This window comes from Oncorhynchus mykiss, chromosome 5 (assembly GCF_057628025.1).
Source record: "Oncorhynchus mykiss isolate SJ-2025 chromosome 5, ASM5762802v1, whole genome shotgun sequence".
Classification (NCBI taxonomy): Eukaryota; Metazoa; Chordata; class Actinopteri; order Salmoniformes; family Salmonidae; genus Oncorhynchus; species Oncorhynchus mykiss.
In genome coordinates this window covers 46,044,052-46,066,126 of record NC_143026.1, presented here as the reverse complement: position 1 = coordinate 46,066,126, position 22,075 = coordinate 46,044,052, and the positions used below count along the sequence as shown (strand labels likewise).

At 42.7% G+C, this 22,075-nt stretch overlaps 1 protein-coding gene across 2 annotated transcripts in view; it reads right to left on the bottom strand.

The window, feature by feature from the left end:
• The window catches only part of sardh (sarcosine dehydrogenase), a 122,794-nt gene extending 106,026 nt beyond the window's left edge, over positions 1–16,768 (bottom strand). Inside the window, exons 1-5 of one of the 2 annotated variants that reach the window (XM_036977676.2) lie at positions 16,261–16,768; positions 12,774–12,928; positions 8,007–8,184; positions 7,159–7,337; positions 2,965–3,144 (exon numbers count right to left, since the gene is read on the bottom strand). In XM_036977676.2, the coding sequence (XP_036833571.1) occupies positions 2,965–3,144; positions 7,159–7,337; positions 8,007–8,184; positions 12,774–12,923 (687 nt within the window). In that variant the 5' untranslated portion in view covers positions 12,924–12,928; positions 16,261–16,768. Of the gene's footprint in view, positions 1–1,222; positions 3,145–7,158; positions 7,338–8,006; positions 8,185–12,773; positions 12,929–16,260 lie in introns of both variants that reach the window. The other variant, XM_090235019.1, reaches the window with a different exon arrangement.
• Positions 16,769–22,075: the final 5,307 nt, after the last annotated feature.

Genomic DNA, 22,075 nt, shown 5'->3' with positions numbered 1-22,075 from the left:
ACTCCTGCAGAGCACCGCCCATAGGAACAGCAGAGGAGCAGAAAGGAGACCGTTCGACCCCGCCCTTAAAAAAAATCTAAATCAAATATTACAAGCAGAGGAGTATCACGTTACTCATTTAGCCTACCAGATGAGATGAGAAGCATTTTGTCCCGCTTTTATGGAAACCCAAAGGAATCATGCATAACCACCCCAGTGGCTTTCCATAGCCCCCCTACACACACCATGGCGTGCTCTGTCCATTGTGCTGACAGCGCAGTGGAGATTTTTGTTTTTTTATGCCAACCTGTCACTCAAATCATTTGAACTTTTTTTTGCCATTTTTATATAGGGATAAAAAATATATATAGTTTAGGGGTGCAAAAGTTTGAACTGAGGGGGCTAATCCCCTTTTAGTCCCCTGGTGGAGCCAGGTACGATCCATTATGCTATAACCAATGTTCCCTCTAATATTTCTAAGCACGGAGCCAATTTCAGGTCTGCTGAGCGCAAACTTGAACCTTGTGAAATTTCTGTGCATCTTCAGGCATGCGTGAAGACATTAACCAGTTTATCAGACAAAGAGGTGACTGAACATTTTGTTGTGTTGTTTGATGCAAGAAACCACAATTCATTATTATTTCCATACCATTATTACAGAGGCTCAGACAAATGATGCTCCCCTCTGCCTCCTGGCTACTTAGCTTATTCAAGCCTGTCTCAAAATAAAACACTGCCCCTTTAAGATACCTTTTATTGCATTTACCAGACTAGCTTTTCAGAGATGGCTAGAAATCTACACGTTTTGTGTCTTGTAGGAAGCAATCACTCCCACATTGCTGACTACAAATTAGCAATAACTGGGCTACTAAATCATTAACTAGCAAAGAATGTAAACACATGAGCACATGTGGCAGGCTACATGCTGCTCTCGCTTTGATCTGAAAACAAATGCATAATAATCATGATGCTCATGCTGTAAAACAGTCCAGTTTAAAGTGAATGGCACAAATCCATATATGGCAATGGTCTATTTGCTTATAGGCCTACTGCAGCTCTGATTGGTTATGGCGCACCGGTCTGTGTATTGCTTGTCAATACAATAGAATCATACACCGATACGCTCTGCCTACAACAAAATCTCTTGCATAGTTTGTTTTGGTATGTTGCATTGAAAGTGGCAAAATATTGCATTGATTCGATCACAATTCCCACAGTAAAAGGGAAAAGTTGATAGTGTTACCTAAACGGGGAAAACTCGAGAAAGTTGAGTGAAGTTCAATCTCGTGCTTCTCTGCGTGGGCTGATTTTTCACTCTGCATGGCAGTCTCTGGGGAGCTACAGCCACCGCTTAGAGGGAACATTGGTTATAACATACAATCACATAATAGTTACATGGTAAACCATAATAGCATAGAGGTGAATTCTTCAGGAGCTTTTTGTGCCATTGAGGGTACCGGACTATAAACCGCTACTTTATTCCCACGCTTTGAACCTCGCGGTTTATACAATGACGCGGCTAATTTATGGATTTTTCCCGCTTTCACAAGATTCATGCCGCCAAAAAACTGAGCACCGTCACATAATGTGACGTAAATCGAGCGCGCTCAAACTTCCCATCATTCTGAATACGGTAGTCATTTTGTCACCCTCATCATGGCAAAGACACGGAGAAATGCATATGATGCAGCTTTCAAGTTGAAGGCGATCGATCTGGCTGTTGGAAAAGGAAATAGAGCTGCTGCACGGGAGCTTGGCCTTAATGAGTCGATGATAAGACGTTGGAAACAGCAGCGTGAGGAACTGACTCAGTGCAAAAATACAACAAAAGCTTTCAGAGGGAAGAAAAGCAGATGGCCCAAAGTATTTTCAGCCACTCGACATCAGTGTAAATCGTGCATTTAAGGTGGCGCTCCTTGTTCAGTGGGAGGCTTGGATGACAAGTGGGGAGAAATCCTTCACTAAAATGGGCCGCATGCGAAGAGCAATTTATGTTCAAGTCTGCCAGTGGGTCCTGACAGCGTGGAGCATTGTCAAAAAATCCACTATCATCAACGGGTTTCGAAAGGCTGGACTGCTGCGTGTTGAAGGGGCAGCATGAGCTCAGCGGGGAATTTGCCTCCGGATGAAAGTGACGAGAGCGACAATGAAAACGATCCAACATCGGATGAAGCAATTCTGAGGCTATTCAACTCCGACACCGAAGGAGATGACTTCAGTAGTTTCAGTGCACAGGTGGAGGAAGATAGTGACCAAGTTCATTTGTTTCAATGTACCGGTAGGCACCTGCGGCTTATTTATGTACAAAATACATATTTTTTAATAATTCAGTGGGTGCGGTTTATATTCAGGTGCGCTTAATAGTCCAGCAATTGCGGTAGGTGTTACAGGAGCAATGCCAACAGTAGTGAAAACGGAGTATAAAGTGCCATAGTTTGGTATCTATCGCTGGCCACCTAAAGGCTTTACTGTCTAATATTCATTAGTATCACTAATAGCAGAAAAGAGAATATGGAACAGTAGGCTGGACCCTGCACGAGTTGATGCTCAGGCTTCACCGACCTCCCTACACTACACAGATAAACTGGACAGAAGCTCTGCCCCCTGAGCCGTTTAGAAAAAAAACATACCTTAAGGAACTGCAGATTTATAGCCCACTCAATGTCTTTTACTGACCATTAAAATGTGCAACTGTACACCGGTGTCAAGATAATGTTTCCATCTTTAATAGTACACAAGTGTGAAGAGAATAATTAAGCAAATAACTGTCAATACTCAAGCCATGTAACGCTTAAGTAACTTGGCATATTTGTGTGAGTGCGTGTCACGCTGGTCTCCCATGGGAGAAACTAACGTCTTAAACCGTTAGCCCAATAGGAGATTCCCCTCTTGGGCCGAGGGTGACACTGATTCTGAAGTCGCAGGCCAGGCTTACTCATCACAAGACCATGAGCCTGTGTATGCATGCATGCGTGTTATTTTTACCGTGGCACCACGGGCAGTGGCTGCCCTGGACAGGGTGGTGCAGGTGCCAGCGGGGTCCATGGTGCCATCCTTGGGGACGTACAGCGTGCCATAGAGGTCATCTACGTTCATCAGTGGGTACAGGTCTTTGGTCTCAGCGGGGGACAGGACGTGGGACTCAATACCGTACACCTTCCCCAACTGGAGAGAAAAACAATAAATGACATCATCCTCGTGAGACAGCACCACACTTCCATTTTGCATGGAACCTCTATTAAATACAGGTTATTCTCACTGTGGGCAATTCCACTCAAAAGGTCTGTTATTAACATGTTTTAACCACTCTCTTAAAAATGCTAGACAATCAGATACTGAGCAAGAAGGTCTGATTTCAACATTACTGAAACAGGACCCAGATGGTAAATATAAAGATACAGTCCACTTAAAAAACAGGAGATCCCTTACACTTCCGTGTTATGACGCCAAAAATGTAGCAAAATGCATAGAAAAAAAAAAAAGGTATTGTCGGATATTATTCATCCTAAATCAGACAATACTTCTTACATGGACGATACATTGGAGATAATATTAGACAAGTACTGGAAACAATAGAACAATATGAAAAATCTGGGGAAACAGGCCTGGTATTCATAGCTGACTTTGAAAAGGCTTTTGATAAAGTATGAATGACTGAAATGTATATATAAATGCCTGGACTATTTTAATTTGGGAGAATCTCTTATACAATGGGTTGAAGTTATGTATAGTAACCCCAGGAGTAAAACAGTAAATAATGGCTACTTCTCAGAAAGCATTAAACTGTCGAGGAGTAAAGCAAGGTTGTCCACTATTGGCATACAGTGCCTTGCGAAAGTATTCGGCCCCCTTGAACTTTGCGACCTTTTGCCACATTTCAGGCTTCAAACATAAAGATATAAAACTGTATTTTTTTGTGAAGAAACAACAACAAGTGGGACACAATCATGAAGTGGAACGACATTTATTGGATATTTCAAACCTTTTTAACAAATCAAAAACTGAAAAATTGGGCGTGCAAAATTATTCAGCCCCTTTACTTTCAGTGCAGCAAACTCTCTCCAGAAGTTCAGTGAGGATCTCTGAATGATCCAATGTTGACCTAAATGACTAATGATGATAAATACAATCCACCTGTGTGTAATCAAGTCTCCGTATAAATGCACCTGCACTGTGATAGTCTCAGAGGTCCGTTAAAAGCGCAGAGATCATCATGAAGAACAAGGAACACACCAGGCAGGTCCGAGATACTGTTGTGAAGAAGTTTAAAGCCGGATTTGGATACAAAAAGATTTCCCAAGCTTTAAACATCCCAAGGAGCACTGTGCAAGCGACAATATTGAAATGGAAGGAGTATCAGACCACTGCAAATCTACCAAGACCTGGCCGTCCCTCTAAACTTTCAGCTCATACAAGGAGAAGACTGATCAGAGATGCAGCCAAGAGGCCCATGATCACTCTGGATGAACTGCAGAGATCTACAGCTGAGGTGGGAGACTCTGTCCATAGGACAACAATCAGTGGTATATTGCACAAATCTGGCCTTTATGGAAGAGTGGCAAGAAGAAAGCCATTTCTTAAAGATATCCATAAAAAGTGTTGTTTAAAGTTTGCCACAAGCCACCTGGGAGACACACCAAACATGTGGAAGAAGGTGCTCTGGTCAGATGAAACCAAAATTGAACTTTTTGGCAACAATGCAAAACGTTATGTTTGGTGTAAAAGCAACACAGCTCATCACCCTTAACACACCATACCCACTGTCAAACATGGTGGTGGCAGCATCATGGTTTGGGCCTGCTTTTCTTCAGCAGGGACAGGGAAGATGGTTAAAATTGATGGGAAGATGGATGGAGCCAAATACAGGACCATTCTGGAAGAAAACCTGATGGAGTCTGCAAAAGACCTGAGACTGGGATGGAGATTTGTCTTCCAACAAGACAATGATCCAAAACATAAAGCAAAATCTACAATGGAATGGTTCAAAAATAAACATATCCAGGTGTTAGAATGGCCAAGTCAAAGTCCAGACCTGAATCCAATCGAGAATCTGTGGAAAGAACTGAAAACTGCTGTTCACAAATGCTCTCCATCCAACCTCACTGAGCTCGAGCTGTTTTGCAAGGAGGAATGGGAAAAAATGTCAGTCTCTCGATGTGCAAAACTGATAGAGACATACCCCAAGCGACTTACAGCTGTAATCGCAGCAAAAGGTGGCGCTACAAAGTATTAACTTAAGGGGGCTGAATAATTTTGCACGCCCAATTTTTCAGTTTTTGATTTGTTAAAAAAGTTTGAAATATCCAATAAATGTCGTTCCACTTCATGATTGTGTCCCACTTGTTGTTGATTCTTCACAAAAAAATACAGTTTTATATCTTTATGTTTGAAGCCTGAAATGTGGCAAAAGGTCGCAAAGTTCAAGGGGGCCGAATACTTTTGCAAGGCACTGTATCTATTCATTATGGTCATCAAAATGTTATCTATTAAAATCAGATCCAACAATAATAATCAGGGGCCTAGAAATGCAGGGCTTAAAAACAAAAAGCTGTAATTTTGTTATAATTGAGGAGAGAGATCTTGCTGGCTCAACCCCCAAACCTTATATGGACTTCCTGCCCAAATGAGGCAAGACTGACTCATTATTCCAGGGAGTGTTTGGGGACAAAGGGGCAGAGGAGGTGAGAGAAACGAGAGCTATGAAGAGTGAGAGCAAAATCTGTGTGATTTCTCGTTGTGACCTGGACTGTTGGACTACGTCCCCCCCCCCCCCCCCCCCTTGTGTTCCATACAAAGAGACCGGTGAGGTGATTGGTGAATTCCCCCTTCTTTCCCCATGTACCAAAATCCTTGCCTTCTATTTGGGCTACTGGTGCCTGTTGTTGTTGAACTTGTTTGACGTGGAAACCTCACACTCTTGAGCTTGCTACAACGTTGTGTTTTTTTTTTTTATACACAACTGCTAACTTCAAGGATTAGGGCATTTGGGATGTCATCGGCCTCCCCTTGCTTGAAGAAAAATCTGCTATGTCATGAGAATACCTGGACCACCTATTGAGCTATGCCTTAAGTAAATCAGGTGACGAAGGAGACTGGAGTAGGACTAACTTTGCAATAATTATTTTGTTTGGCATACATTTTAAAAGTGAAAAATCTAAGTCTCAGCATAATTCTGTTACCATGGAATTTCCCTAGTTCAAAGACTGAAATGTTGACGCCGCAATATTACATTTCATAAATCCTCTATTTGCTAACTTGTCTCCCCCTGTCCCATATGGGAGTTGTGTGATTTGATTTCTAGATTATTTGTGCAATAATCAAAATGGTCAAGTGCTCCAAAGAAAGACCTAGTTAAGCTGCAGCTGGCCCAGAACAGAGCGGCACGTCTTGCTCTTCATTGTAATCAGAGGGCTAATATAAATACTATGCATGCCAGTCTCTCTTGGCTAAGAGTTGAGGAAAGACTGACTGGGTGCGTCATTGCTTGTTTTTATAAGAAACATTAACAAAAGTGTTGGAAATTCTAAACTGTTCGCATAGTCAACTTACAGACACACACTTTACCCCACCAGACATTCCACCAAGGGTTTTTCACAGTCCCCAGGTCCAGAACAAATTCAAGGACACCTACGGTATTTTACAGGGCCATGAGTACAAGTGAACAGCAAACCTGGTTTCAAAAAACAAATAAAGCAACCTCTTCCCCATGTGACCTACTCGTTGTCTGTATGTGCCGACATGTGTAACTGATAGATACAATTTGCGTACATTTAAAAACATTGTGTAAAGCCTTTTGTCAAATGTCTTTTTCACTATATATGTCGAACCCCAGTAAGACTAGCTGTCGCCATTGGCGTCGGCTAAAGGGGATCTTAAATCAAATCAAACTGGGCATTTCATCTCACACCCACACTACAAGTTAACTCTCCAGCGAATTCAGTAAATAGACCAGAGGTAGGTGACTCAGTCTAGTCTGGCACATAGGTACAGTACCCAGCCTCTACCCCAACAAGTTATACAAGTTCACCCAATTGTGTCGTCTAGTCTTGAGCAGCAGGGCCCAGTCTACAATACGTACCGATGTGAGGAGTTTGTACTCTGCTTGTTAGAGAGGGACACCTCTACCCCAACCAGTCTAACCTAAGACCCCAGTGTAGTCTGGTCCTGTATTGAGCGTACCGACATGAGGCGTTTGTACTCGTCCAGCCTCTGCTTGTTGGACGCGATGAAGAGGCCTCCGTTCTGGATCCAGCCAGTCTCTAGACCGGTCTCCTGCTCCAGGTCATGGCTGATCACCTGTCTGGTGTGGGCTAGCAGCTCCACCTCCACATCACTGGGCCTCAGCTGCCACAGCAGACCTGGGACAGAGATAGGGACGATTAGTGAGGGAGAAGGAGAGCGAAAAAGAACCCAAAAGGGAGAGAAAGATAGACGAAGAGAGAGGGGGGGGGACTAATATGTAAGTAAATGTGTTTCCCGGCCAATTAGACTCCCCTTTAACAATCCCAGAGGTTATATTTTTCTCCTTTAAAACCTGTTAAACTGCGTGGTTGTTTTGGACCCAGTCTCGGGTCCGCAGTGCGTCAATATCAGTGGCATTTAACACGAAAGCTACAGAACTTATCTTTTTGGAAATTGAGCTCAAATTTTTAGCTGGCAATGTCATAAGAATGCCCCTGTCACCACCCCCCCAGAGGCTATAAATCATGCTCTATGGTTATTTTCATAGAGTATGCGATTTAGGTCAAGTAACCAAAAATGAAAAAAAATCTGTAAGCATGGTAAGGGTACACCCTAAAAGTGGTCAGTGGTCATTATGCATTTATTTTTCTATCGGCATTTAATGTGACATTACCTTGAATGCATCCTCCATATTACCCTTTGGGTCCCCAGGACCAGGATTTAAAAAAAACACTGATATGCATTACGGATCCATTTACAAAAACAACCCTACACATGAATGAATCCATAGTAGCAAAAGCCACAGCCCGGATAGGCTTCTAGGTGGTTAGGTGGGTACGACCTACCTGCTGTGTGCCAGGTGGTTCCGGCAGTCAGTCGGTCTCTCTCCAGCAGCACCACGTTGGTCATGCCCATCTTGGCTAGGTGGTAGACTGTCTGGCATCCCAGGCTTCCCCCTCCGATTACCACAGCCTCTGCTGACTTGGGAAGGGGCTTGGTAGGCCCACTGCCACCCTCCTCCACCTACCATGAGATTTGTTTAAATGTTGTTGTTTTTTTAAAAGGTACATATAGTAAAACTACATTTCTTATTAGATTTTTTCTTTATGAAATGTTTATATTTTTTTACAAGCAACAGATTGTTATTTGGCACTTGTGTAGACCTTACAGTGAAATGCTTACTGAAAAATAAGTGTTAAGTAAAAAAGAAATAACTAATTAAAGAGCAGCTGTAAAATAACAGCGAGGTTATATACAGGGGGGTACCGGTACAGAGTCAATGTGCGGGGGCACAGGTTAGTCGAGGTAATATGTACATGTAGGTAGAGGTAAAGTGACTACGCATAGATAATAACAGAGTAGCATCAGCATAGGGGGGGGGGGGGGGGGGGGGGGGCAATGGAAATAGTTTGGGAGCCATTTGATTAGATGTTCAGGACTCTAATGCTTGGGGCAGAAGCTGTAAACACATACGTTCGAGACATTACCATTGTGGTCCTCATTTAACTTATGTATTTATTTAACCAGGCTAGTCAATTGAGAACAAATACTTATTTACAATGACGGCCTTGCAACGTACATAAATAAAACGGTATACACTAGGATAGAAAACCTTAAACACCTGCTCTTTCCCATGACAGACTGACAAAGTGAATACAAGGTAAATACAAGTTAATGCTATGATCCCTTATAGATGCCTCTTGTTAAATCCACCTCAATCAGTGTAGATGATGGCGGGGGGGACTAGACGTCGGCCGATTATGATTTTTCAACGCCGATACCGATAATTGGACAGCCTAAAAAGTTTAATATATTTATTTGTAATAATGACAATTACAACAATACTGAATGAACACTTATGAAATAAATAATGAAACATGTTCAATTTGGTTTAAATAATGCAAAAACAAAGTGTTGGAGAAGAAAGTAAAAGTGCAATATGTGCCATGTAAAAAAAGCTCAAGTTTAAGTTCCTTGCTCAGAACATGAGAACATATGAAAGCTGGTGGTTCCTTTTAACATGAGTCTTCAATATTCCCAAGTAAGACATTTTAGGTTGTAGTTATTATAGGAATTATAGGACTATTTCCCTCTATACCATTTGTATTTCATATACCTTTGACTTTTGGATGTTCTTATAGGCACTTTAGTATTGCCAGTGTAACAGTATAGCTTCCGTCCCTCTCCTCACTCCTACCTGGGCTCGAACCAGGAACACATCGACAACAGCCACCCTCGAAGCAGCGTTACCCATTGCTCCACAAAAGCCGCGGCCCTTGCAGAGCAAGGGGAACAACTACTTTAAGGTCTCAGAGCGAGTGACGTCACCGATTGAAATGCTATTAGCGCGCACCCCGCTAACTAGCTAGCCATTTCACATCGGTTACACTAGCCTAATCGAGAGTTGATAGGCTTGAAGTCATAAACAGCTCAATGCTTGAAGCACAGTGAAGAGCTCCTGGCAAATGCACAAAAGTGCTGTTTGAATGAATGTTTACGAGCCTGCTGCTGCCTACCACCACTCAGTCAGACTGCTCTATCAAATCATAGATTTAATTATAACATAATAACACACAGAAATACGAGCCTTAGGTCATTAATATGGTCAAATCCAGAAACTATAATTTCAAAAACAAAATGTTTATTCTTTCAGTGAAATACAGTATTTATGCTGCAGTAGTTTGTGTCGGGGGGCTAGGGTCAGTTTGTTATATCTGAGTACTTCTCCTGTCCTATTCGGTGTCCTGTGTGAATTTAAGTGTGCTCTCTCTAATTCTCTCCTTTCTCTCTCTCGGAGGACCTGAGCCCTAGGACCATGCCTCAGGACTACCTGACATGATGACTCCTTGCTGTCCCCAGTCCACCTGGCCGTGCTGCTGCTCCAGTTTCAACTGTTCTGCCTTATTATTTGACCATGCTGGTCATTTATGAACATTTGAACATCTTGGCCATGTTCTGTTATAATCTCCACCCGGCACAGCCAGAAGAGGACTGGCCACCCCACATAGCCTGGTTCCTCTCTAGGTTTCTTCCTAGGTTTTGGCCTTTCTAGGGAGTTTTTCCTAGCCACCGTGCTTCTACACCTGCATTGCTTGCTGTTTGGGGTTTTAGGCTGGGTTTCTGTACAGCACTTTGAGATATCAGCTGATGTACGAAGGACTATATATCTCCTTGTCTCATCGCGCACCAGCGACTCCTGTGGCGGGCCTGGCGCAGTGCGCGCTAGCCAAGGTTGCCAGGTGCACGGTGTAGCCTCCGACACATGGGTGAGGCTGGCTTCCGGGTTGGATGCGCGCTGTGTTAAGAAGCAGTACGGCTGGTTGGGTATCGGAGGACGCAGCCTTCGTCTCTCCCGAGCCCGTACGGGAGTTGTAGCAATGAGACAAGATAGTAGCTACTACAACAATTGGATACCACGAAATTGGGGAGAAAAGGGGTCAAATTCAAACAAAAAAACAAAAACAAAATTATTAACTAAATATTAAATACTAATATTTAATAATTTGTGTCCTGTGTGAATTTATTGAATTTATTGATTTTAAGAAAGGTGTTGAAGTGTTGAAGGTGTTGATGCAACAACAGTGATTTTTTTCTCACAAAAGCACTTAAATCACCCGTTTGGCAAAGTAGGCTATGATTCAATTATAAATTAACAGGCACCGCATCGATTATATGCAACACAAGACAAGCTAGATAAACTAGTAATATCATCAACCATGTGTAGTTAACTAGTGATTATGTTAAGATAGGTTTAATGCTAGCTAGCACCTTACCTTGGCTCTTTGCTGCACTCGCATAACAGGTAGTCAGCCTGCCATGCAGTCTCCTCGTGGAGTGCAATGTAATTGGCCATGATCGGTGTCCAATAATGCCGATTGTTATGAAAACTTGAAATCGGCCCTAATTAATTGCCATTCCGATTAATCTGTCAACCTCTAGAGGACACAAGTTTCAGAAGGATTTTTAAGCCAGGACAGGGACTGTGTATGTGTGCGCCATTCAATGGGCAAGACAAAAGATTTAAGTGCCTTTGAACGGGGTACGGTAGTAGGTGCACCGGTTTGTGAAGAACTGCAATGCTATTAGTTTGGCTGCTCAGTCTAACTTAGTGGTCACTCAAAAATCATAGTACTGCTATTCCAAACCAATCAGAGCGCTTGGAAATGTGCATCTGGACACTGCACCGCCCACTCAGGTCAGAGTGTTATCATCATCTGAAAAGAGTACGGTTTCTGAGGATTTTTTTTGTCGACAGTAACACGAATGTCAATGTTGTGCGAACATCGAAATAACCACAACAAGTAAGATCCCAAGTTATTACAAGATCCATCGTAAATACCTGAAGTGTGTGTGTGCCTAATTTGTGGTGGTGAGGAAGAAAGGTAATAAAAACATCCCGTAGAGCAGCGTTTCCCAAACTTGGACCTGGGGACCCAAAAGGGGAACACGTTTTGGTTTTTGCCATATCACTACACAGCTGATTCAACTAATCAACTCATCATGAAGCTTTGATTATTTTAAATCAGCTGTGTAGTGCTAGAAAGTGTACACCTTGGGGTCAGCTGTGTAGTGCTAGAAAGTGTACACCTTGGGGTCAGCTGTGTAGTGCACCAAGAAGTGTACGCCTTGGGGTCCCGAGGACCGAGTTTGGGAAACGCTGCTGTAGAGGGTCTGAATCAGCACTAAGTACTGGACATAGCAGGTGAGGGCTCAGAAGCCAACCGCTCAGACGAGCTCCTGCTAGCCGTTCTTTCACCGTGTGTATCAAGAATGGTCCACCACCCAAAGGACATCCAGCCTTGACACAACTGTAGGAAGCATCGGAGTCAACATGGGTCAGCATCCCTGTGGAACGCATTCGACACCTTGTAGAGTCCATGCACCGACAAATTTTATTTTGTATTTTTTTATTTCACCTTTATTTAACCAGGTAGGCTAGTTGAGAACAAGTTCTCATTTACAACTGCGACCTGGCCAAGATAAAGCATAGCAGTGTGAACAGACAACAGAGTTACACATGGAGTAAACAATTAACAAGTCAATAACACAGTAGAAAAAAAGAAAAAAAGAGAGTCTATATACATTGTGTGCAAAAAGCATGAGGAGGTAGGCGAATAATTACAATTTAGCAGATTAACACTGGAGTGATAAATGATCAGATGGTCATGTACAGGTAGAGATATTGGTGTGCAAAAGAGCAGAAAAGTAAATAAATAAAAACAGTATGGGGATGAGGTAGGTAAATTGGGTGGGCTATTTACCGATAGACTACGTACAGCTGCAGTGATCGGTTAGCTGCTCAGATAGCAGATGTTTGAAGTTGGTGAGGGAGATAAAAGTCTCCAACTTCAGCGATTTTTGCAATTCGTTCCAGTCACAGGCAGCAGAGAACTGGAACGAAAGGCGGCCAAATGAGGTGTTGGCTTTAGGGATGATCAGTTGAGGCTGTTCTGAGGGTAAAACGGGGGGCAACTCCTAATGTTCCTAATTCCTAATGTTTGGTCTAATCAGTGTAAATGCACTACTTTTGACCAGGGCCGATAGGGACTAAGGATTAGGGTACCATTTTCGGACATAACCATAGAAGATGACACAAAAACCATCACACAGACCTTGAGTACGTTCTCGTAGGGGACGCTCTTCTCCGTGGTGGGCTCTGAACTGGAGCTGTAGCGACGGGAGGTGGTGGCAGAGCGGCACAGCGGGGAGAGGGCCGGACGGCAGCTAGCCACCTTCCGCACTGCTGTCCCCAGGAAGGCCATGGCCCCTGCACACAGAGACACATATCGGTCTGATTCTGGCCTGGCTACACAGCTACCAGGGCTATGCCTCCTGCAAACAGTCAAATATAGTCAAAAATCACATCCCTTTAAGGTGTCAAACTTATCCCATGGAGGGGCCTAGTGTCTGCAGGTTTTTGTTTTTTCCCCTTTCAATTAAACCCTAGACAACCAAGGTGTGGGGAGTTCCTTACTAATTAGTGACTTTAATTCAAATCAAGTACAAGGGAAAAGCAAAAAACCCGCAGACACTCGGCCCTCCGCGGAATGAGTGTGACGCCTGTGCTTTAGGGGGTCGTTCTAGGCTATGGAAAACAAATAGGGAGATGAACAGGACCCACACACTATTGCAGGAACGGTGGAGCAACAGTGTGCGCGCACGAGTCCTAGTCATCCGTGCAAGACAATACAGATATCTGACTCGTATACCACAGAGCCAACCTGAGCCGGAACCTGCTCCTGAACCTTGTGCCATGACAACCATCACGCGAGTCTCGATGTGAGGCACAGCATGTAAAACAAACGCCACGGGGCCAAAGCCATTTCACCGATTCTCTTTGTGCTGCATGGCATTGACTACCCATATCTGGGAAGAAAAAGTGTTATTCTTTATCCCAAGTGTCACCATATTCACTATGTAGTGTAATACTTTTGACAAGGGTTCCATACGGCTCTGGTCAAAAGTAGTGCACGATGTAGGGAATAGGATGCCGTTTTTTAAAGCATCCTCAATACTCGATGTCAACAAACCTTATAGCCATAGATCAATCTCTTATGTCAGACGTACAGCTAGTGAAAGGGTGATACCTAGTCAGTTGTAGAACGGAAATGTGTCTTCCGCATTTACCCCAACCCCTCTGAATCAGAGAGGTAAGGGGTGCTTCCTCAATATTCAGAGACATCCTTGTCTGGTTACATGAGACTGAGACCAAAACCACCATTGACTGACAGACACGAAATGGCGGGGGGGGGGGGGGCTTAACGATTGCCATATATTTTATTACTCAACCAAGTTACACATCCACCAAACTCTGAAAATCGAGACCTTGGCCAAAAAAAACATTACTGGAAGCCAAGAGACTATATATTTATTTAGAAATTAAAGCATATGTACATTTCCATCCTAAAAATGTGGAATAATTAAACGCTTTGATTTATGGTCAAACAGATGGAAAAGGGGTCTTGGAAAAAGTCAAAAAAGGGTATTGCACAATAATGTTGAAGTAAAGACCCCTGCAAACAAAAACATTTATATTTAGTTTTGCCTTCTGTAAATTTAAGAAATATTGTCTAGTGTCTTGTCATTCTGTTACAAAAAAAAACACATGGAAAATATTTTAAAGCTAATACCAATTACACTAATCATAAAACGCAACATGCAACAATTTCAAAGAGTTTACTGAGTTACAGCACATAAAAGGAAATCAGTCAATTGAAATGAATTCATTGGGCCCTAATCTATGGATTCCACGTGACTGGGAATATAGATATGCATCTGTTGGTCACATATACCTTAAAATAAAGATAAGGGCGTGGATCAGAAAACCATTCAGTATCTGGTGTGACCATCATTTGCCTCATGCAGTGAGACATCTCCTTCACATAGTTGATCAGGCTGTTGATTGTGGCCTGTTGTCCCATTCCTCTTCGATGGCTGTGCGAAGTTTCTGGATTTTGGCATGAAGAGGAACACACCGTCGTCCACGTCGACCAAGAGCATCCCAAACATACTCAATGGGTGACAGGTCTGGTGAGTATGCAAGCCATGGAAGAACTAGGACATTTTCAGGGAATTGTGTACAGATCCTTCCAACATGGGGCCGTGCATTAGCATGCTGAAACATAAAGCGATGGCAGCAGATGACTGGCACGACAATAGGCCTCAGGGTCTCATCACGGTATCTCTGTGCATTCAAATTGCCATTGATAAAATGCAATTGTGTTTGTTGTCCGTAGTTTATGCCTGCCCATACCATAACCCCACCCCCTCGGGGCACTCTGTTCACAACGTTGACATCAGCAAACCGCTTGCCAACACGATGCCCGATACAGTTGAAACCGGGATTCAGCTGTGAAGAGCACACTTCTCCAGCATGCCAGTGGCCATCGAAGGTGAACATTTGCCCAATGAAGTTGGTTACGACACCGAACTGTAGTCAGGTCAAGACCCTGGTGAGGACGAAAAGCACGCAGATGAGTTTCCCTGAGACAGTTTCTTCATAAATTATTTATTTTGTGCAAACCCACAGTTTCATCAGCTCTCCGAGTAGCTAGTCTCAGACCATCCCACAGGTGAAGAAGCCAGATGTGGCGGTCCTGGGCTGGCGTGTATACACATTGTCTGCAGTTGTGAGGCCGGTTGGACGTACTACCAACTTCTCTAAAATGACGTTGGAGGCGGCTTATGGTAGAGAAGTGAACATTAAATTATCTGGCAACAGCTCTGGTGGACATTCCTGCAGTCAGTATGCCAATGGCAAGCTCCCGCAAAACTTGAGACATCTGTGGCGTTGTATGACAAAACTACACATTTTAGAGTGGCATTTTATTGTCCCCAGCACAAGGTGCTGCAATGATCATGCTTTGCAATGTAACAGTAGTGACATCACAGCCATCATACATATAAAGGTGAAATAAATACATAACGTTTTTCTTCTTTCTCCTTAATGTTGTTGTTTTTTTACTGTAAAGTGTGTTATGTTTTAAAATTCACTTTAAATCATGTTTGATTTAAACAGAGGGCAGCTACCAATACTTGACCTGGGCTCTAATGGGAGAACCTGTAGCACTGCATCGTGCATCCACAGAAAAAACATTCACTTTAGTATAAATGGAATAGCCTAGTGAAAATGTTCCACTTGAGTTTGATGTGTTATTAGCCACATAGGCCTTCGCAAATAAACAGTAAATATTTTTACCAATGTTGACTGAATTTGTTAGCCTGAAATCTGATACCGGTTTTCCTTATACTCCGTGTCATGCCAATTAAACATTCGACAACATTTGTTTATACAAATCTCCGCTATTGAAAGCCAAGTGCTAGTCTAAAATAAATGGGAGAATATGTCTAGATGCGTTTTACACTGGAGACCAAGCTCACAAATTGTCTAGTTTGGTTGATATGACAATTGATTACCCAGTCAAATCGAAGAGGACATAGGCATTTCAACTTCATAGTTTTAGCCGGTGGTAATTTGTGGAATAGACAGAGGCTGGAAAGCGGTTTTAACCAATCTGCATCCAGGATTAGACCCACCCGTTGTGTAATATAAAAAGTTAGTTAACTGTGTTGTGTGCTCCCCTACACGCAAACACTTACTTTACTCCTATACGCTTCTGTTCTTGGTTAAAGTTGACCCCCAAAAATGCAATAGCAGGGGAAAAGCATACAGCCGGAGACCGTTTATATGAAGCTCACTCGAAAATGGCCGTGTGGTGTCTGAGCCCGAGCTCAAAGTGTGGTTATCGCTGGCAGCAGCAGCTTGATCATCCCTAACCTAAAACGAAGCAGGCGTAAAATAAACGCCTGGAACTAGATCCACTAGGTACTGACGATGAGGAGAAGAAAAAACTTTCGAGGAGATCGTCTTCTGCACTGTTCAACCAATCCAGTAAATGTGGAGGAGGGGTTCAAATTGAGTGTCGCCTTGTTATAACAAAGATTTTTTAGAACTAACCCATGATAGACCACTGCCTGTCGTTTCCAATGGGAGCAAATTAATCATAGTGACCGGAAGAAAGAGGAAGTTGGCAGAGCCAAGCACGAGCTAGCGAGATCCTATTGGAGCGTTCTATCATATATTTGCAGCTCGGTGAGCCTCTAGCATGAGTGGAGTGAGTTTGGAACCCGTGTATGAGTCTTTGAAGTACTTTTCACATACAAACTTTATATGTCCGAACTCAAAATCAGATATACTTCCAAAAATAACATGGTCGCTGTAGTAGAACGTTTATTTTCTGCATTTTATTAGAGTGCCATCAGGTAGCCTGCTTTCAGATGTGACCATGTAAACAGGATTATTAGGGAAATCGTTCTTGCAAAGCATCTAAACGTTTTAATAGAACTATCATATTAATCAGACTATCTACAATAATCACATTATTTTGTGTATGTAACCATACTCAATTGGGCGTTAGCTCAAAAACCCAACATTAGCATAAATTTCGTCAACAACAAGTTCAACATTACAAATATTTTATTTTCGACTGATTTTGAAAAGGGATTGAAAGCGATTCTACAGTCTGCTGGGTGAAGCGTTATATGCTCGTCATTCATTGCAATGGGATTCCTGTCTCGTTTCTCTAATATCTCAGTAGAGGCTAGTTCATCACAGACAACTTCAGGAGGAGAATATTGGGTAATCAGCACTGAAACATTCGATGACAAGAAGTAAGGATGAAGATACAATGTTGTCCGCTGAGAGCACCAACTGCTGAAACACTTTTGCATTATTTCAACCAGCTTTTTCATTCATATTTGCCTTTTATCGCCTATCTTGAAATATGTAGTTGTCACTTAAATACACTTAACATTTTGTACACCTTATTTGACCATCTAAGTAACCGTCTAAAAATAAAGGTTGATTGTTAGAGCCAGGATAATTTGTGGCTCCTGGGGTGTATTCATTACAGAAACCGTTTATCGTTTATGAACCAAACGGAAGCAAACAGAGCAAGACGAGTTTCTTTTGGACAAATTCAGGTAGGTCCCTAGTAACTGAAATGTTGCTGGTTTTAATACCTGGCCTACAAGGTGAAAATCTGTTGATGTGCCCTTGAGCAAGGCTCTTAACCATCATTTGCTCCAGTGACGCTGTAATAATATGGCTGACCCTGTAAAACAGCACATTTCACTGCATGTGACCATAAAACATATATATATTTATATATATAAATATTTTTAATTAAAACAAATTTTGCTGAGCAGAGCAGTGTGTGTGTGGTTGATGAGAGATGGGGTTAACCCTGCACATGGCAGGAGAAGCCCCCAGCAGGGGCCACAGCTGTTTCTTCTCCCCCCCTCTTCTCAAAGCCTGGACCAAATCATGCAGAGCCCGGACCAAACCATCAGCCACTCTCATAACATGACTGAATAATCATAACAAAATGGCTGAATATGCTAAGACCTAGGGACGTAGTTGAAGCATAGAACTAATGGAAATATTGTATTACCTGTATTGTATAGGCTATAGTGTATTGTCTATTGTATTGCCTGTCTTGTGTACTTGTGTAGGCTATAGTGTATTGTTTATTGTGTTACCTGTTTTGTGTAGGCTATCATGTATTGTGCATTGTATTACCTGTTTTGTATTGGCTATAGTGTATTGTATTACCTGTTTTGTGTAGGCTATAGTGTACTGTGCATCGTATTACCTGTAATGTGTAGGCTATAGTGCATTGTATTACCTGTATTGTGTAGGCTAAAGGTGTGGGCTATAGTGTATTGTAATACCTGTATTGTATAGGGTATAGTGTATTGTGCATTGTATTACCTGCTTTGTGTAGACCATAGTGTATTGTGCATTGTATTACCTCTATTGTGTAGGCTAAAGGTGTAGGCTATAGTGTATTGTATTTAGTACACCAGTATTGTGAATACGGGAGATTATTGGGAGATGTTTACACAAGGTGTGTACCCTCCAGAGTTGTGGATATCAAATAGAAATAAATCAAATGCAATGTGTAGGCTAAAGGTGTAGGCTATAGTGTATTGTATTTAGTACACCAGTATTGTGAATACGGGAGATTATTGGGAGATGTTTACACAAGGTGTGTACCCTCCAGAGTTGTGGATATCAAATAGAAATAAATCAAATGCAATGTTATTGGTCGAGTACAGATACAGTATTTAGCATACGTTATCGCAGGTGTAGCAAAATGCTTATGTTTCTAGTTCCAACAAGTGCAGTAATACCTGACCATACAAAACAACACATGCAAATCCCAAAATTAGACCAAGCAATGTCAGAGTCCAGAATATAAATATAAAAGTAACCTATATGATGGTGTGTATAGACATTATGGGCAGTAAATTAATTGAAAAGGTGTGTACGGCAGTAGTTATATAGGATGGGCCTGGACTATAATACAATATATACATATGAAGTGGGTAAAACAGTATGTAAACATTATTAAAGTGACCAGTGTTCAATTACTATGTACACAAGGCAAAAGTCTCTAGGTGCAGGGTAGAGTACCGGGTGGTAGCCGTCTAGTAACAGTGACTAAAGTTCAGGGCAGGGTATTGGGTGTAGGCCAGCTAGTGGTGACTGTTTAACAGTCTGGTGGTGTGGAGATAGAAGCTGTTTTTCATTCTCTTGGTCCCAGCTTTGATGCACCTGTACTCTCTCTGCCTTCTAAATGGTGGCGGGGTGAACAGGCCATGGCTCGGGTGTGGCGCATACGTTGGATTAATCAAATGTATGCATCAGACTGTGTGCGTAGACGGCTTGACAGAAATGGTAGCATGTTGAACTTTTGTTGCACCTATATCCAGATGATACTGCGTACCATTTTGCTCAATGACACTATTGGTGTGATCAAGGTGTAAAACCTTCACAAACTGCTACAGATGCACCATTGAAAGCATCCTGTCGGGCTGCACAGCAACTGCACTGTCCGCAACTGCAAGGCTCTCCAGAGGGTGGTGCAGACACCCTAATGTTTCACCAAGGCACACTGACTACAGCACCTGGTGTCACAGGAAGGCCAAGAAGATCATCAAGGACCTCAGCAACAGAACGCACTGCAACTGCCTCTGCACACATTGGCAACACAAAGGCAAACGGAGCGTTCCATTGGAAATGAGTGTACCATGATACCATGATGCTATCAAATGCTCACCTTCAGTGGCCACTGGCACACTGGAGAAGTGTGCTCTTCACAGATGAATCCCGGTTTCAACTGTACCGGGCAGATGGCAGACAGATGGCAGATGGCGTTGTATGGGTGAGTGGTTTCTGATGTCAACGTTGTGAACAGAGTGCCTCATGGTGGTGGGGTTATGGTATGGGCAGGCATAAGCTATGGACAACGTACACAATTGCATTTCATCTATGGCAATTTGAATGCACAGTGATACCGTGACGATGTTCTGAGGTTCATTGTCGTGCCACCATCACCTCATGTTTCAGCATGGTAATGTACAGAATTCCTGGATACTAAAAACGTCCCAGTTCTTCCATGGCCTGCATACTCACCAGACATGTCACCCATTGAGCATGTTTGGGATGCTCTGGATCGACGTGTACAACAGCGCGTTCCAGTTCAAACCAATATCCAGAAACTTCGCACAACCATTGAATAGGCATGAGACGACATTCCACAGGTCTGATAAACTCTATGTGAAGGAGATGTGTCGAGCTGCATGAGGCAAAGGTCACACCAGATACTGACTGCTTTTCTGATCAACGGCCATACATTTTTTTAAACGATATCTGTGACCAACGGATGCATATCTGTATTCCCTGTCATCTGAAATCCATAGATTAGGGCCTAATTAATTTATTTCAATTGACTGATTTCCTTATTTGAACTGAAACTCAGTAAAATTTTGGAAATTGTTACATGTTGCGTTTATATTTTTCTTCAGTGTGAAAGGACGCATGAGCACAAAACATGTTCACAGGAGCATGTCAAATAGTCTATCAAATGAAAGCTAAGAGTCTATATTTTTTTTTACATAAGGCATATATACATTTTCCCACCATTTTCTATTCTAAAAAAAATGTAATAAGCAAAGGCTACCAGATGAGCCAAATGCCTTCTATATTTGCTTCGAGGCAAACAACACTGAACCATGCATGAGAGCACCAGCTGTTCTGGACGACTGTGTGATCTCACTCTCCGTAGCCGATATGATCAAGACTTTTAAACAGATTAAACTTCATAATGCTGCGGGGCCAGATGGAATACCAGGACACGTCCTCAGAACATGTTCTGACCAACTGTCTTTACTGACATTTCAACCTATCCCTGACCCGGTCTGGAATACCAATGTCAAGTCTCAGGAGAAGACCCAGATGCAGACAGTTTTGAAGTAACAAAAGTGTATTACAAAAACAGGGGGGCAAGCAAACAACAGGTCAAGGGCAGGCAGAGGTCAGTAATCCAGGGTGGTGTGACAAGGTACAGCATGACAGGCAGGCTCAGGGACAAGGCAGACAGAATGGTAAAAAAACAAACAGGAAAGCTAGAAAACAGGAACTACAGACAACAAGGAGCACGGGAAAAAAACGCTGGTAGGCTTGACGAAACAAAACGAACTGGCAAAAGACAGAGAACTCAGGTATAAATACACTGGAGATAATGAGGATGATGGGCTACACCTGGAGGGGGGTGGAGACAAGCACAAAGACAGGTGAAACAGATCAGGGTGTGACAACCAACTTGTTTCAAGTAGACCACCATAGTCCCCCTGCACAAGAAAGCCAAGGTAACCTGCCTAAATGACTATCGCCCTGTAGCACTCACATCTCTCATGCGTTCCTGGTGTAACTCGGGTAGTTGTTGTTGCCATCCTGTACCTGTGATGTTCGGATGTACCGATCCTGTACCTATTTACACGATCCTGTACCGTTTTGTTACACGTGGTCTGCCACTGTAAGGATGATCAGCTGTCCGTCTTGTCTCCCTGTAGCGCTGTCTTGGGATTCTCGCAGTACGGACATTGTAATTTATTGCTCTGGCCAGATCTGCAGTCCTCATGCCTCCTTGCAGCATGCCTAAGGCACATTCTCGCAGATGAGCAGGGACCCTGGGCATCGTTCTTTTGGTGTTTTTCAGAGTCAGTAGAAAGGCCTCTTTAGTGTCCTAAGTTTTCATAACTGTGACCTTAATTGACTACCGTCTATAAGCTGTTAGTCTCTTAACGACCGTTCCACAGGTGCATGTCCATTAATTGTTTATGGTTCATTGAACAAGCATGGGAAACAGTGTTTAAACCCTTTACAATGAAGATCTGTGAAGTCATTGGGATTTTTACGAATTCTCTTTGAAAGACAGGGTCCTGAAAAAGGGACGTTTCTTTTTTTGCTGAGTTTATGTTCGCTGACATGTAGATTAAGGGATCGTGTCCTCTCTATTCATGAAGTTTCTATCCACAACGTTCCACAGCATCTACCCACTGAACATGG